A 17,734-nucleotide genomic window follows, 5' to 3' on the forward strand; every position below is an offset into this window, starting at 1 on the left:
ATAAGGGACATGTAGGATAGGTCACGGCTCGCCAAGACATCACGAACAGGAACAGCCGGCTGCCTACCTTCGGCCTGCAGGGAAGCTATTAATCTAGACCTGGCGTCACGGTGTACAGGTGTACAGGGCATGACCAAACAACGTGCTCTATGTCGTGATAACCTTCACCACAGGCACAGATACCACTTTCCCCGAGCCCAACACGACGAAGATGCGCGTCAAATTTATAGTGATTGGACATGAGCCGGGACATCACGCAAATGAAATCCCGACCTACATCCAACCCCTTGAACCACGGGTTCGTCGACACCTTGGGGATTATGGAATGTAACCACCTTCCCAGTTCCCCCTTGGTCCAAGAATTTTGCCAACTGATGATCGTATTCTGACGTACAAATGCGAAAAATTCATTAAAGGCAATTGGTCTTTCATAAATATCACCGTTTGTTGCGCCCACCTTAGCCAAAGAGTCCGCTTTCTCATTACCCGGTATCGAGCAGTGAGAAGGGACCCACGCTAAGGTAATCTGAGTAGATTTTTCGGATAAAGCACTCAGATGTTTCCGTATTTTCCCCAGGAAATACGGAGAGTGCTTAACATCTTTCATCGATCGGAGAGCCTCAATAGAACTGAGACTGTCCGTAAAGATGAAATAATGGTCCGTGGGCATTTTTTCGATAATCCCTAGGGTGTACTGAATTGCAGCTAATTCTGCGACGTAAACAGAAGCAGGATTATCAAGCTTATGGGAGACGGTTAAATTGTTATTGAAGATACCGAAGCCAGTGGACCCATCAAGTAGTGATCCGTCAGTGTAGTACATATTGTCGCAGATGATGTTTCGGTATTTATTGGAAAATTTTTTAGGGATCTGCTGCACGCGTAAATGATCCGGGATTCCACGAGTTTCTTCTATCATGGATGTATCGAAAAACACAGTAGAATCAGAAGTATTTGATAAGTCGACACGATTTGGAATATTCGAAGAAGGGTTAATATTCTGAGACATGTGATTGAAATACAATGTCATAAAACGGGTTTGAGAATTAAGTTCGATTAACCTTTCAAAATTTTCAATCACGGGACGGTTCAAGACCTCACATTTGATTAGAATACGAGAAGACAGGCTCCAGAAGCGGTTTTTCGGGAGGGAGAAGTGGTAGATCATATTGTGGTAGTCTTGTTTAGGTTTTAAATTGAACTAGGGTTTGTTTGGTTGCTACAGTCAAGTTTTAAGAGCAGGATTGAAAAACAAATAAAGTATTTTAAAGTAAAATTGCTTTGTCCGCCATTACTGATTTTTCTTTCGCGTACCCCTTGAAGGCTTTCGAGTACCCCCAGGGGTACGCGTACCCCAGTTTGAGAACCGCTGCTCTAGAAGAAAACTCAAGTTGTCTTTGATGGTTTATCTCAGCAGTGCGTACAGCGCTGTACTTCTGTGACTTCTCACTAGAGTGATTCGTCACTGTTTTTTCGCTTGGCTTTGATGAACGTAGCAAGTGAGTTTTTCAAATGTGCAGTAAATTGGGAAAATATGCTCATGGCTATCCTGGATGTTAAAATAGTTCAACTAGTGATAAACCGGCAAAGTGTTTCTCTGACATTAAGAAGCATTTTTTACTAACACAGATTCATTAAATTATTTCAAAAATTGGATGTGTTTTTCAAAACCAGTTTGTTTTTTGAAATATAACAAAAATCAGACTTTAAAGAAAGAAACCACGGTTATTGTTAGAACCAAACAATACGCCTGCTAAAATTTTTTTTATGGCATCTAAACTTCTCGCTTGTACGAATGTTTAACTTAACTGTTATAATATCTCTTCTACCAGCCTTGCTTCGTCTTATTCGCAAACTGCTATCGATTAATGAGCGCAATATGCCTTTGTTCCTGGTAGTCATCAATATAGGACAAGGTTGTTATTAGAGCTCATATTAAAGATGAAATCTTCTTAGTTATGTGCCGCTTTACAGTACCCAGTGTGCCAATAGTCCGTAGCTAGAAACCTAACTCGCGTATGGCGCCAGTGATTCACACAGCGTTTGTCGATTATACTGACAAAAATTGTTCATATTTCAACGGGGAAATCCTAACACGCGTGGGATGGACACCAATTCGGAATTTCCTGTGTAGTAGCGACACATGCCGAAACTAGGACCGCAGTCATGCTATTACTGCAGCGTCGCTGCAATTGGGTTTCGGTTAGGGCAATAAAAGCAACTTTAGTATCTAAACTATGGATAGCGACTATTAACATCTATTGGTTGGTTTAGTTTCATGACAATAAGCATCTACTCGGGAACGATTTCGTACAATAATGGTATTGCTTACCTGTCCGAATGTTTGTTCCGAAAGTAACAATACACTTCGTTTGTGTAAACTTTTTTTCTCGTAAAAATGCGACCGTTTTCAGATTGCGGATGCCGAATTCAATTTCCTTCAAGACAGGCAATCCGCTTTCGATTTGCCCGATCGGAATCGGCATCTTCCGGTGTTCGTTATTTTCCGTCCTATTGAAGTTGTTTTGTTGTGTTGACTAGAATGAGAATCTCCCGTCCCGTCCACCGTTCGATTCACTGTCAATACTCAGCTGCGAACTTGAAGAGAAATTACTTTTCGTGGAAAACGTGGCGACGAGACAACAACCACTTTCGATTGAAACAAATTGCCTCGAAATGTCCGCCGTCAGCCAGACTGTTGCCGATAAGCAGATTGTCAATGCAGGTAGCGTGCATTGATTCTAGGAGTTCGGACAGTAGGCAGTACGGAATTAAGCATGAACTCGGGTGAAGGCCAACTGTAGCATTCTATGTCTGGCAAAGTTTGATTATCAAATGAAAGTACACAATTACGCATAATTTGCTTTGTTGTGCGCTCACAAACAAATCGTTCTTCAAGATTTGATTATTTTCAAATCAGAATGTAATTTGTGTTGGAAAGTTAGCGCAATAAATATGGCAATTCTATTTTGAATACCAATAGTATCATTAGTATTAGTTTGTTGAATATTTTAAATCCATGAGTTGCTTTAATACGAAATGATAATGGTTTCTTTTGATACTATACAACACTATGCCCCAATGTTTTGGTGAAGGATGCCATAAGTATTTTGGAATTGGCCTCCCTAGCAATAATGGGACAGTGTTTGGATAATTAAATTGACACTAGCAGTTAACTAGACTTTGAGCATGAGCATGAGCATGATTGACCGCCCGCGGTTGCTACTCCGTTATTGCCAGATCAGCTGTAATTACACAGAGAACCAACAGATGATGCTTGGGACTAACATGCATCCTCAATGTGTAAAAACTGATGACCTCAATCTTTATATTGGGCAATACCAGCGCCGGCCGCATCCGAATGCAGGTCAATGAAGGATTGTGTATGGGAATATGTTGACGTGATTTTCGCTTTGTTGGAAGCCGAGAACACCTCTGCACTTCCACGAAAAGTCACTGGGATGTTGGAGATAAGGGAAGGGTTTGCAGCAGGGCTCGTTTTGGTAAACGGCGCGCTGAGTTCGAGCGCCTATGAGTCCATATCGGCCACGAAAGTCGTAATGCGATCCTAACTTATTCTGTTTGCTAATGCACAGCAAAGATAGAGCGCGAGGTTACGGGACATATTACCAATTTTAAACAAACTCAAATATTCCGACATCTCCGTGCGAGGTCATTATACTACTTCCGAGAGATATTATTTATTTATTCCAGCCGACTACACAATCTTACAAAAATTCTATCCACGCTGACGCCTCGCCACTCATATTACAGCCACGTAAGGTGACCCTCTTTTTACAGATATCTGTTGCGCGTTGTTGATCTATCCTTAGATAATACAACCTCTTGGAAAGTATCGACTGTAAAACTCTATACGATCGCATGGATACACACACTCAACAAATATAAATTGCTCTGATCTTAACGTATTTTTCAGTAATCTGGCCTATGGTTTAATTGGTTTTGTTTCATTAATTCACTGAATGTTATCTGAAAAGTTACGAATGATTAAGGAAAAAAAAACAAGTGTAGTCATGAATGCAAAATGAACTAAATTAAGAAAAAAAATGGACGGGACAAAATTAGCTAGCGTACGATCTAACAAATTTTCCTTACCGTACCGAAGCTATCAAGCTCGACGAATTCATAGTATTATCGTAAATGTTAAGCGCGCCATAGACATGGAAACGGCCGAAGTTTTTATAAATCCGTTTATGTCGCGTAGATTGGTGAGTAGAAAATCTGACGAACAATTTTTTCATGTAGACAATTTGTTAGTTTGTCGGGGCCCGAAATATTACTATCAATCACAATCAACATTATCAATTACATTACGAAAACCGGCCCAAGGACAGGGATAGTAACAACGTAGCGGAATCGACGTCGTTTTCTTAGGCGCAAGAAAAAATATTTATATTAAATTGAAAATTTGGCAACATGCATGCATTCAAAGCCCGATAGTTAGATAAAATGCGTATGAGCATAAAAATACAATACAACTTTCGGAATCTATTTGCAAAATGCCAAAGCAATCATTATTCATTTTATCGTTCCGGATGTGTTTCGTGACGAAAATTTTGCATAATTATTAAAAACTAACCGGGGAGTAAAAATTTCAAAAGCTAGAGAATTCACAAAACACGAACAGTATCGCGCAGGCACAATAAAATTTTGCCCATTCCCTATGATGGGTTTCTAAGAGATCTTATTAAAAATAAGCTTCACGTCAATAAAACATTCAAATGAACATATAAAACTATTCGTCATCTCACACACAAGTCCCAACGCAGTAATAACTGGTGGCGTAGTGAACATGAACACCACTACCAAAACACGGTCATAGCAATCAACCTGTGCATCAGTGTTATGTCGGCTGACAGTTTTTTTTTTCGTCAGCCGTCGCAGCACATTCGGGTTATTCGCGTTGAAAGAGGTTTTGAAGGCTGTTCGCACCTACGTGAACACTCATATGTAATTGTCAAAATGTGCGTGATGACAAAAGCAAAAATATTTCCTTCCTTCTTTTTCGGTCGCAAAAACCAAACAAATCTCAGCAACACCGTCAACGCGAATTGAAAAATGCAGAAAATGCAAAAGAAAGGCATAAGATACCTAGCTGATTTTGTCTGTCTCGCTTTCCCTCCTTCATCACTCGCTTGGTCATGTTGCGTGTATTTATGCAAGCTATAGCGTTTTTCACCCGCCTTTCCGCAAAACACACTTGTGCTATCTTTTCCACACCTATAGTTCCAAACCGCACACAAATAGGCTCTAAGTTTGATTGGTTGTTTGATAAAATTCAACCATATAATCCTGTTAGACGAGGTCCGTACATCACATTCGTACACACCACACATAGTTCTACTATAACGTACTATTTTTGCAATTTCTTTTTATGAATAACACTCATAATTTGAAAAATAAAACTACAGCAAACAGGAACCGCGTACTGATTTTCAACCGTGCTGCCAACCGACCACTAGCAGTTAACTAGACTTGTTAAGGAAAAAATATTTTTCTCTGATAGCCGTAGCCGCCTTTTGAGGAGCTGCTCCAATTTAATCGCGCCTCGTATTATCACATCCAATACAGTGAGACTTGACTTTTCATTGCCTTTGGATTATTTCTTCTCATATTGTTAATGGCATTCCTGTCTTCAAATTAGAAAAAAAGCAATATTCATGAAAAGCACTTACGTAGGAAACTTTCACTCAGACAACTGTCAAACTAAGTGATGCCCTTTCACTACTCAGTCGGGCTCCGCGCCGACAGCAATTTAGCCAAATAGGAAAGTAGTAACTTTTTTGTTTCCGCTACATAATATATCCAGCCGAAGAAAATTCACTTTTACTGCCAGCGGATGATAGAAGCATTACAAAGCCCCCCTTGGTCCGTGTATGTGGGAGTGAACGGGCACCCAATCGAGATAAAGCGAGAAAGGCTATGTGCCCTTCATCCGGCACTTATCTTGTGGCCACTAGATTCCTCTTTTTTTTCTGCTAAATATTTCATTTCGAAGCTGCGATTTACTTACACGTGACTTGGTTTCCGTTTCTATCTCATCTCGTTCCAGATTCGCTATCATAGTTGCGACCGATTGCCTCTGCTGGATGCCGGTGATTGTCGTCAAATTGGTGGCCCTGGGAGGTAAGTTTTTGTGATTGCTATAGCAGAGTGGCTGATGGCAAACAGTGACGTAAATTGGTTGATCTTTAATTTTGGGGCACAAGATAGGGAGACCGTTCTTTAGCCTAAGGGATAAACGATTAATTGCTTTTAGATTGCGGTTATCATAGCTTTGACATATTTTGAAATATTTCGTAAAGTTACGGCAACGGTTTGCTAACGCTTGTTTATAGCTATTTGAATCGATTTCTATCAGGGTAGGAAAAAGCGAAACATTTGCACAACAATGGATGTTCTCCTCAGTTGTTAACTGAACCATAAAACGTCAATTGTTTGTAACGTGTACCACTCCTACATGCCAGACTAGAACCAATATACAACACAGGGTGGAAAGAAATGGTTACTACACTAGACGGCGTCACGTACCAATCCGTGCGAGTTGAGTGGTCATGGTCACACAGGCACTGGCCGGTGTCGGTTGCCGTTTCAGCCAAGACGGGCGAGTAAATTGTTTAGCGATAGTGACATTTATTTTTATAGCTCTCCCACTTATCCGGAGGGGTTAACGTGGAAACAGTTTCCGTAGCTTTTTTGTAACGGCTGGTTGCGGCTCGATTTAAGATGTGTTCAAGAATCCATTATCATACAATAATTCAGCCGCAATCGTTTGAACGGGAAAACTAGTTTTATTATTTTTCGGTTGAACTCTTAAACGATTACATGAATTATGTTGCAACGAAAAAGAACTAAAACCAGTAACAATAAAATGCGGAATTCATCGGACGAAAATTAAATTAGAAATTGCATTTCTGCAGTTGATGGTTGAAAGTTCATTCTGTTTAGCAATGCGTTTCAATTCAATAATCGTCTCTGTATGTATTCCTGTTTGTATATTGTCCTTTTAATAAACTCCTTGCTGGCCACATCAGTATTGCAACCCATTTTATGACCAACTCACCATGACCAACACAGAGTGTACGGCTCCATCCATGCCATTCAAGTCTCTGTCTATGATTAAACAACTCAACGGTTTGCCAATGATAGGTTATATTTGTGCTACCTACTTGCAACCCGTAATTAAAAAATGATTTAAAATCTTTCATCACAACTCGCAATTGGCCAACTGGTATTCAGTCCCTACTTCAACGATTTTCGATGCTTTTAGTATATTTTTATCGAAAAATCATAGGGTAGGAGCGCCAGTTATAGCAATAGCACCAGTTATGGCTATACTGCTCAAAAAAATTAAAATTAAAAGACATTGAATATTTAATATCGAAAAAAAAATACTAAACATGATAAATGCTATTTGCTTTTTGATAATCAATCATTAAACATAAATGTTCATAATTATTTTGCTAAAAAATTAAAGTTTTTCAGGCCCTACCTCCATTTCATACGAGTTCTTATCATTTTATTAGTGGACATGCTATTTTGAAATCGCTGGTAGGAACAAGTTAATAACAATATAAGTTTGAAAATAACGTGCTTCGCATTGAAATTGAATTATCCATTCATATAAACTGTTAAATTGTGGTGTTTTTATCGAACTAAACATTTTATCAGTATTGCCACAATCGGTACAAAATAATTAGAAGTTCCCCATTTGGCAACATGCGAATGGATCATAGCACGCGTGGGAAACACCAGTTATCGCCATATCGAAACGAAAGTAAACAAACCATCGGCAAACGTTTTTTCGGAGTATTTAGTGCTTTCGTAGTGATTTCTGTTTGATTTAGGGACAGCATTATCATTTCAGGTTGGTAACTAGCTAAAATTTTAGTTGTAAAAGCTGCAATAGGCGTTTGATTTTAGCTATAACATCAGCTAGCGCGCGAGTGTCCGAGAAGGATCTTCGTGGTTGGTTTGGTTTTACCAGAAGCATTCTTACGAAAAATGACTTGCTCCATAGATAGAGCATTCCTAACAAAGTATGAAATGGGGATGGGACATCATTTTACCTACATCCCAAGTCCAAGGAGGTCATAGCACAGGCCGGGTCTCGCAACGTCTACGAGGTTGAACAAGCATCAGAAAAGCAAACGGCGACAAAATTATAAATTTTACAAATTCGAGAACAAAAACTTCTTCAAGGATTGTACATGAAATTCAACCAATCTGCGAGCTCACCGCTTCCCGTCCTTGAAAGTTTGCTTTTGAATTCTACATTCTAATAGAAGCAGTCAGCAAGCCAAAGCTGGAGCATACTCGACGGTTGTCAATTTTTTTTAAAAAGGCACTAGCTCCGCCGCGTCGCAAAGCCCCGTAATTGTTCAACGTGATTTTTCCCTGTTCTTACAGATTTACAGCAAAAAAAAAAAAAAATTTGATGAAATACGTGAAAAGGATAAGTAAAAGTTATAGAAGCTCGAAGAAACAAAAAGCTCAAGAACGCGTGGCGATGAAATTAAAACGCGATAAAATGAAAGAGGCCAAAGCAGAAGAGTCTGATAGTAAAAAAGCCGAAAAAGCAAGCTCCAAAACTAAAACGAAAAACTAAGCCGTAGTTTTGATGTGATTACTTCTTGTTACCAGATTTTGTATAACTTGTGATATATACCCCGATGAATTTTATTCCTTGAGTGTCAGTTTCTTGTTTGGGACCAAATTGATTAGCTGCTTAATATAAACATAATTGTTAGGGGGAATTCTAATGAGATAAGAGGTCAGACCACAGTTCATGTTTCACTGTTCTAATTTAGTATAGAAATACATCTTGCATAGGAGGGGTCGTCTGTGCGTATTTACTTTAAACAATCTAACGTGGTCTGTAAGCCATCCCTTTGAGCATAATATTTTTTTGCTGATCATTATCTGGTAAAATTGTACGTGACGGATATAAAAACTCAATTCAATGTTTTTTTTTTCGATATGACAATAACTGGTACAGTTCTATGGCGAACAAAAGAACTTTATAGCCATAACTGGGACTCGGTGGAAGAGTTTTTTCTGCGGCGTTTTTTCATTAAACAATATAGAAAATTTCAGTTTCTTAATATATGATGAATTATAATTGTTGTTAACTTAAAATGAACACCATGAACATAAAAATATCCGAATTTTTACAACCAAAATATTCAAAAGACTGATACATCCTTCAAACTATTGCCATAACTGGTGCACTCCCCCTACACGATGTTGTTGATTTTGAAGTACTGAGTGATTCGTGATTAAACCGATTGATCCACTTTGTTTAGGAAGTAAAACAACCGAGAGAATTTTTTTTTCCATACTTCAACAATGAAACGACTTGAAATCATGAAGCTCAACGAAGGACGAAGGTCGAATTCCTGTTAGTTCTGGATGACATGTGGTGGTACGTCATCGGATCCAAACCGACGGCCGGTGAGTGAGTTATGGCAGCCGCGCAGAGGTAATTAGTTAGTTAGCTTTTGGTCCATGTCCGCCGGTCCGGCAAAACAGAGGAATGAAATTAGAGAAATTAGAGACTGTGGACGGTTACCCGCCATGACTTTCATCTATCGCCAGGCAGTGTTGTTACACAGTGGAGAATTCTCCATTCATGCTATTTCTCGTTCTTTCTCGCTTTCTTTCTTGCTCGCATTTGTTCCCGAGATCGTATGCTCCCGAGATCGTATGCACACACTCCCGTCTACTCTCCTCGTGTGTACTCGTGTGTACCTACTCGCGAGAACAACCAGCCGAAGACAATTGTTTCAAGATGCATTGCGATGGGTTGCAGAGGGACAAAAAATAATAGGATATCGGACTACTCGTATTAGACTGCTATAAAAAAACTTACCAAAGCAGTCCGATACTCTACACGTTGCCCCACTGTCGGCTGTTGGTGTGCATGAAGCAAAACCGGAAAGAAAGCATTTTCGTTTTCGAGCACAGTTTTTAGGCACTCCTCCTAGTCGAACAACTTAAGTCGAGTACTCCTACTCGCAAGCAGAAACTCGCGTACTCGTTTACAGTCGCTGAGTAGCAAAACAAAAGAGTTTTTGTGTGTCGTTGCGCGCTTGTTCTACTCAGGGTAATGCATGCAGAATAAAGAGAATCTCGAAAGCGTGTGTGCAAAAAGCTTGAGAAGCGTAGCATATGTCTCGTTCGAAAGCAGGAAGATGGAGAAATGTTTTGTTTCTCGCTCGCTTTGCAACGCTGTCGCCAGGACAGGTTCTCGTCGGCAGCCCGGATGTCGTTGGCTAAGCTGTCTTTTTTGCTTTGTCCTCGCGGAATTCAGTCGAGTGCTTCTCTGAAGATCTGGTGAGTCCGATCCATTTCCACCAACGCTCTTGACGTGAAAGTAGGGATAGGAGTTAGCGACCGGAGGTGGTCGACCCGTTCACGCTTTGCCAGCGCTGAGGTAGGGGAGGTGAGCAAGGAACCGATCCCGGAATCCCGAACCTGGACATTGAACCGGCCACAAAGGTGGCGTCTGGGTTGTTATGGGTGGTCATGCATAAATGCTTGGATGACTGCCTTTTCTCGGGCAAGTAGAAGTGGCAGATGGTATTACTGCAGAAGGCCGGGAAACCACCAGGTGACCCATCGGGATACCTGTTAGACACAGCGAATAAGGTGCTTGAGAGGTGCTTGCGAGCAACCATTTTGGTTTCCATGACGGCAGGTCTACGGTAGATGCTATTCCTTCCGTCACTAAGCCAGAGGATGTAGATCTTTAGCGTAAAAGAAGGGGCATGCTAGATGTGAGAAATGCGTTCAACAGCGCCATACTCTATAGCCCATACCCCTCGGAGTCTTGAAGTGTCGGTTACTTTTAGAATCGACTAGTGGTATACAACACACATGAGGGTCAGAAATGCGTTCCAATCACCGCAGGTGTATCGCAAGGTTTTATCCGGATCCAGTATAGTGGAATGTCATGTATGATGTTATGTTGAAAATAAATCTACCTCCGGGGCAGGGATTGTGGGTCTACGGCAAGTCAATCAACGAGGTCGAGTTGAAGCCCACGCCATACACGCGCGTGGTTGTGTATTGGATACACTCTAGGAAACTGAAGTTAGCGTACCATAATTCGGAGGTCAACGTAGTGAACAACCAGAATCGGTGCTGGTGGACGCACCTCATAGCAATCCTCGAAGCTCTTGAGGATGATGGTCGATAACAAGCTTACCTTTGAGAGCCATGTAGACTATGCCTGTAGAAAAGCTTCCATGTAATGTCGAGTACTCTTAGTTACCGCGGTAGATTTCAAAGTACCTACAGGCTCATGTTTCTGAGGGTCACGTGCGCGTACCGAACCGTGTCCATACGAGGCAATACGTGTCCCGGCTGGCATGATGCCTATCGGTATCATCGGTGAAGAAGACGTAGAGTGCTTCGACCAACATGACACGAGAGGTATACACCAGAAGGTCATCTTCGATGGCCAGATAACAGCGAGAATGGTCTGATTCTACCTCATCCCGGGGAGATCCTGTTAGGTCATGGCTGCTACAGGCTGTTTGTGCACGCGGAGTCCCGCAAGTGTCTAGAATGTGTGGGTGCGAAAAGAACCGCTGACCATGTGCTCTTTGTATGCCCTTGTTTCGAACAGACGAGGAGCGAAATGTTGACAGTTAGCGGACCAGATACCACACCGAATATATATCCCTTTCTGACCGAGCCCACACAAAAAATGACGGATAACAGAACCTAAATCAAAGTAATTCCTATATAAAAACACTTGCTCGCTCCGGTTTTTTATTTTTCGTAGGAGCTGCGATGTTGACACTAGCGTTGTGAGCAATAAAATGATCAATAGGATATTCCAGAAGCGTGAGAGAAGGTTCTGCTTAAGTCTCCTTCTACCTACGCAATTATATGGGCTCTATCGGAAAGGGATATGGCAGAGGATGTGCGATGACGAGGGTATCTGAAGAGCACTCAATACGACTGCTACCCAAATCGTTCTCGAGTTTCAAGGCACCAATCGACGGGTTAACCATCAAATGATTCATGATGCAATGCAATGACGGTCGATTATGTAGCAAGCGCTACGACGGAAGCTGCGCCGTCCGGGCTGAAAGCTGACGGCGAGAAGTAGAAGACGGTGATTTGTTACAATTGTCGAAACCTCGGCCACAGGCAGAAACTGTGCAGGATGGTGACAGGAAAGCGTATCGCATAACAATCATTCGGGTATCATTTCTGAACTTGCTATTCATAAGCTTTCAATCCCAGCAAACCATCGCTATTAAAAGTTACACATTCTCACGCATGCAAGAGACAACTTATAGCAAAGAAATATATGGTAGCTTTCTTTGATGATTTTGTTTCAGTATTGCCTGCTTTAGGGGGAGCGAGCAACATATAGCGAGTGTTTCACGAAAGAATCGTATACGATTGCACTTGAGCGATCGCAGCGATTCTTTCAAATGTTGGTTGCTTGCAGGCGTAATTCGGTTACCCCACGTCGTGCTTTCACCGTGATATACCGCTATGATTCTTAGTGATTTCAAATATTACATGCTAATGCACCATGCTACCATTTCCGTAAGCATTGATGATACCTATTTGCTCCGGTAAGCAAACAGTTAAACGCAATCTAACGTTCATTTGGATTCATAATTTTGTATCACTGGCGATAATACCTCAAAGATTCTCACGATACCGTTGAATGCAAGTGAACTTGGATACAATAAAAACTATCGTGTTTGAATCTTTCAGTCTTCTGCTATAGTATTCGGAACTCTTAGAAGCGAAAAACAATCAGCAGCGTTTCTATGGAAAACTTGTACGCGAGTGGAAACAATTGAACGATACCTGATGAATCAAAGAACACATTTGCATGAAATATTGCTAGTGAGTGTAAATTTCCATGCTTGGTGTCAACATAACAAGAATCAGGTAGATAGAGGCAGGCAGGTAGAGAACCGACGTCTTTTCGGGTTTAAAGTATGCCACCTAATGTGACAGAGCCCTATAGGAACACTGTCAAGGACGCGGGGTGCTGTTACACGTGAAATACCTAGCAGATAACAAGAAGATCACCGCTCGTGCAAACTGATCTGGAAGTCGCCGGAGTATGAACGCTGCAAAATGAGTCAAGCAAGAGTTCGATGCGGAAGGGTGCCGCATCTTCAGGAACGACAAGATAATCGGGAGCGCAGCTACGCCAGCTAGATTGTACGAGTTGCGTACAGTTGATGTGGGACCAAACATAAAACCCTGACACATGACCTCGCATTCCCAGGCATAAGACTGGTTTCAAAGGGATACTGACACATCTATCATTCCCCAAGCAATCCAAGAAGACTCCTTGTTGACGATGAATGACGGCCTTTTTCGCTACACCGTGATATACCTTCTGAAGGAGCAGTCAAAAGATACTTAACGAATCCAGGTTTTTATTCAGTCTGTGCAGAATCAATTCAAGAGGACGAAGTGATTCTATCAGACTAAGGTGATGAATACCAAAACGAAGCTCTGAAACGTTTCTGCTACGACGGGGGCATCAGTTAGAAGTTAACGATAGTCTACACCCCGCAGTAAAAAAGGGTTGCGGAGCGCTTCTTATGAAAATGACGCCCGGTTGAACTCATGACTTAAGACGAGCTCGTATTTTTATTCATGTTCTAGGTAATACCCCAGAAAATGTTGTTCATGGCCTATTCCCTGCACCATAAGACCTACGTAGATCTTGACAAGGACAGTAAAGACCGCTATTGCCTGTCACATCAGGAGGTTCGTCAGGGGAAAACCGAACCTTTGCTACCTTTTCCAACGAATGGTGGCGTTCTAGTTCTAATATCATCCGATGGAGGTAACGACTGCGTTCCGTACGAAGACGATGGAGTCAGTGAGAGCAGCGATAGCATTGGCTAAGATGATGACGAGACGAGCGAGACAGATGTTTACGTTTTTAAGACCGCAACTTTCCACACAGAAGAAGATGACCCCATCGACTCTGAATCTATCGTTACTGAAGGACAAGAGGAGTTTGTTGCTACACAGAATACAGATGTATGGCGCTTGGTAGAGTAGACTGTCCATCAATACCATAAGCCCCGATCGTTCGAGTACGCAATGAGGTGTTTGGAAAGTGTATTTAAGAAAGGTGTCCAAACCTTTTTTTGAGTCGTCCCCACATCCACGGAACAATATCCTTTTCGGCCAGGTATCAGAACGCAGCGCGATGTCCTTGACGATTGGATCCATTTCAATTTTGAAGCTCATTCTGCTAATATCTGCTCCTTTTTTCACCAGCGGTACTACAACTTGTTCAGGGTCATGACATTTCACGCTGTTTTTCAACTGATTCCGGTTTGACACTGTGGTGAATACAAGCTTAGGAAAATGACTGGAGAGCGACACTATACTGACGATTTTTCTCTCTTTTCACTCTAACAGCCTCATGCATGAGCTATTCATGAGAGCTCACATACAGCTACAGCTTACACAAGGCAAAGAAACTGTCTTGTGTTGCGTATGACAGCTCATTCTTGCGCATGTATTTTGTTCGTTCGGACATGACAGCCTAGTTTGATTATTTTAAGGATGTCTTGTTGCTGTTGACAGCCTGCTGATCGGCTGCGGCTGTCATCGACTCGCATTTTTTCGTTTCTCCTTTTTCACAGGCCTGTGGCATATTGAATACAAAGCAAACCGTTTCCATTGTTGATATTGTTTCCCACGTAAGAAAAAACGTCCTTCGCACCATCTCTCTTTCATTCTTTCATCGGCCTTACTGTCGTGAATTATAATCACCTAACATCCCGCTCGGATTCGTGTTGAAGGATGTCGGAAGATTATAGGCTGTCATTTGCGACTACTTGGAAATACCAACAGACATAAGGAGATGAGAAATAACAGCCCGTATGGAGTTGCATGTGTGCTGTCGTCAGTTGCTGTCGGACTGTTTACCGAACGTGTGGGGAGCAGAGAGAGCTGTGCAATACAATGAGAGCCGGATCAGTTGAAAATTTGCTGTCATTGTCTTGCAGTCATTTTCATAACACTGGGTGAATACGTGAACGATAGAACCAAAAGAGATCAGCCACATGTCCTTCCAGACTAGTCATTGCATTGCAATACTCAGAGAACTTTCCCGCCTCAGCAAAGTTATGCTACTTTGGGTACCTGGTCACTGCGGAATCGTAGGAAATGAACATGCCGACAGTTTAGCAAGACAAGAATCTGTTCAGCAATTCATTGGATCGGAAACGTTTCTGGGTATCTCCATATCCGCCATTAAAGGTGAACTAAGTACATGGGAAAAGCTAGAAATAGCATCTCAACGGCAACATACGCAGGATTGCAGACAATCTGAACAGTTCTTCTACGCCCAACCTTGCGGTTACCAAAAGGCTACTTTGTTTAACTCGTAACGAACTACGCATCATCACGGGACTCCTCACTGGACACTATACTGCTTTCTGTTATTTAAAGAAAATCGGAAAAGTTCTAACCTACAATTACTTACAACACAATACTTTTGCGAGACTCTTGCTTCATCGAGGTTAAACTTCTTCGGAAGATACCTCGCAACTCCATACCAGGTATGGAGAATCCCAAAACGGTCACCGGTTTCATCAACCTTGTAGTTCCGAATTGGGGCACAGGCCAACTAGCTCAACTCCATCAATGAGTTCGAGCATCTTGTAATCTGTGTAAAGCAAACGGAGCCAGCCACAAAGCACTTTTGCCCAATGCTCTTCAGACATACAAAAATAGGAACGGTTAGGATCTCAGTCGAAACATTGCCATCACTTGCCACTCTGGTACCTCCGATGAATGGTTTATTAACCGGTGAATCTTCGTCACGACGCCGAGGCGAGATACTTAAGTTTTTAAGCTCAGCTCATGCGATTTCATGTCGCTTTGTTATGGAGATAACCGCACTACCAAACGAAGAGATCGCAGATTTGGATTGAGCACATTTCATCAGCTTAGCACGTTCATCGCACATCCAAAACGAATTTGGGCTAGCATGGACAATACCACAGAACAGATATGCAACTTCGAACAAAACTCTGCAGCAAATCGGTACCCAAGCTTTCGCATTCATTTTTTGCTGTTCCATCCTACATTGATTTTACAGTGCATCGTTCGAACAGTTCGCTCCAATAGTTTGAACATGTACCAAAAACTATTTTTTTTTGCTTTAATGACCAGGCAAAAAGGTGATCTTGAACAGTTGAATCTATCAAAATCAAGTTAAGACAGGATCGCATTCAAGAGATCTTTAAAGTGGAAATTCAGTAACAATTCACAATCAACGTCAATGAAACAAATTAAACTAAAAATCTTTCAACCATTCAAACATTGTCTAACAAATTTTCATGGATCGTACACCTCACCACTGCTAAAACTATTTAAACCTGTTAGTTGAATATTTTCGTTGGACTTGGAAACCGAATTTCTCGATCAACGACAATATTTATTTCTCGTACCGTTTTTTATACCTAACATTGCTAGAAATGCATATCAGACGCGCTGTACAAGCACTGCTTACTTCATTAGGTACAATGTAAAAATTGATTTTCGTTAGTCAAGATATTCAGTTTTCAACTTGGGCAACAATGAAATTCATTAAAAATATATCTACATTAAAACCGTTGCACGTATGCGGGTGGTACTGTACGTTTATCATGGAAAGGCACCCTCGCTATACCAGTACCGGGGAGAACAAAGGATTCTCTCGATGAAAAAGCGGCGAGAGCTCATACAGTCCTTTTGTTGAACGAATGGAATCTAAGCGTAATGAAATTTCGAGTGTAAAATGCATGCTCTCCACCGCTAGATGTCGATGCTTAAAATAAAGAGATTTTGCCTCGTTTTTGGTTCTTCAGTTGAACAGATGTGACAATACTCAACGATGCCTTGTTTGACTTCGTGCTAGTGCATTTTAAATGGATCAATCTATCGCAAAAAAACTCTTCCATGCATGTAATGGAAACTTCATCGTTTTTAGCCCGTTTAGCACATTGATCACAAGCGGTAGACATACTAAAACGATTCGCAACAGAAAAGAAACAAGCAAAAACAGCTGATGGTGTTGCTCCAATGAAGAAAAGTTGGATTCTGCAGCGTGATTTATAAATTCAAAGCTTTGACCCTTTCGAGAGTTGTGCCGGGAATCGATCAATTATGCTAGGGCAACTTATTTTTACAACACTAAAATCAGGGCCGGTGGTTCATGTGGGTAGTAGTACCCACTTGGAAAATATCCATATGGGTACTTACCCACACGGAACTATCTGACAAAACCCAAAAAAAATGTAATGTTGCGAGCGACAGATTTTTTTATGGAAATCAACAGATTCATGTTCTACAGATTTAGTTTCTCAGGGAAGAGGATTTTTTTTTAATTGTATCATTTACGATAGAGATTAGAGAATTTCAGTTACGATAGAGTTCTAAATTTTTGTTTTCTATCGGACTTCGGGAAGTAGAATCTCGAGGCGGTCAAAGTTACAGTTCTTTGGTCGATGCAAGGAATGTTCGAGCTGGTATTGTCTCTTGTGTGTTCTGGTGTAGTTCGAATCTCCAAGCCCAAAAGTTTCCATATCCCTGAAAGTTAATTTTTTTAAACAATTTTTTATGAAATAACATTTTAATAATATTTCGTGCATTTCTAAGAGATTTGCTATGAAAAAAAATCGATTTCGGAAACTTCAAGAACTACTCTTGTGCA

At 41.3% G+C, this 17,734-nt stretch overlaps 1 protein-coding gene across 2 annotated transcripts in view; it reads left to right on the plus strand.

Moving 5' to 3' along the window:
• The window catches only part of LOC129731909 (relaxin receptor 2-like), a 182,245-nt gene that overhangs the window by 122,499 nt on the left and 42,012 nt on the right, over positions 1-17,734 (plus strand). For both annotated transcript variants that reach the window (XM_055692280.1, XM_055692281.1), the window contains one exon: positions 6,074-6,147. In XM_055692280.1, coding sequence (XP_055548255.1) covers positions 6,074-6,147 — 74 coding nt within the window. The remainder of the gene's footprint in view (positions 1-6,073; positions 6,148-17,734) is intronic.

This window comes from Wyeomyia smithii, chromosome 3 (assembly GCF_029784165.1).
Source record: "Wyeomyia smithii strain HCP4-BCI-WySm-NY-G18 chromosome 3, ASM2978416v1, whole genome shotgun sequence".
NCBI lineage: Eukaryota > Metazoa > Arthropoda > Insecta > Diptera > Culicidae > Wyeomyia > Wyeomyia smithii.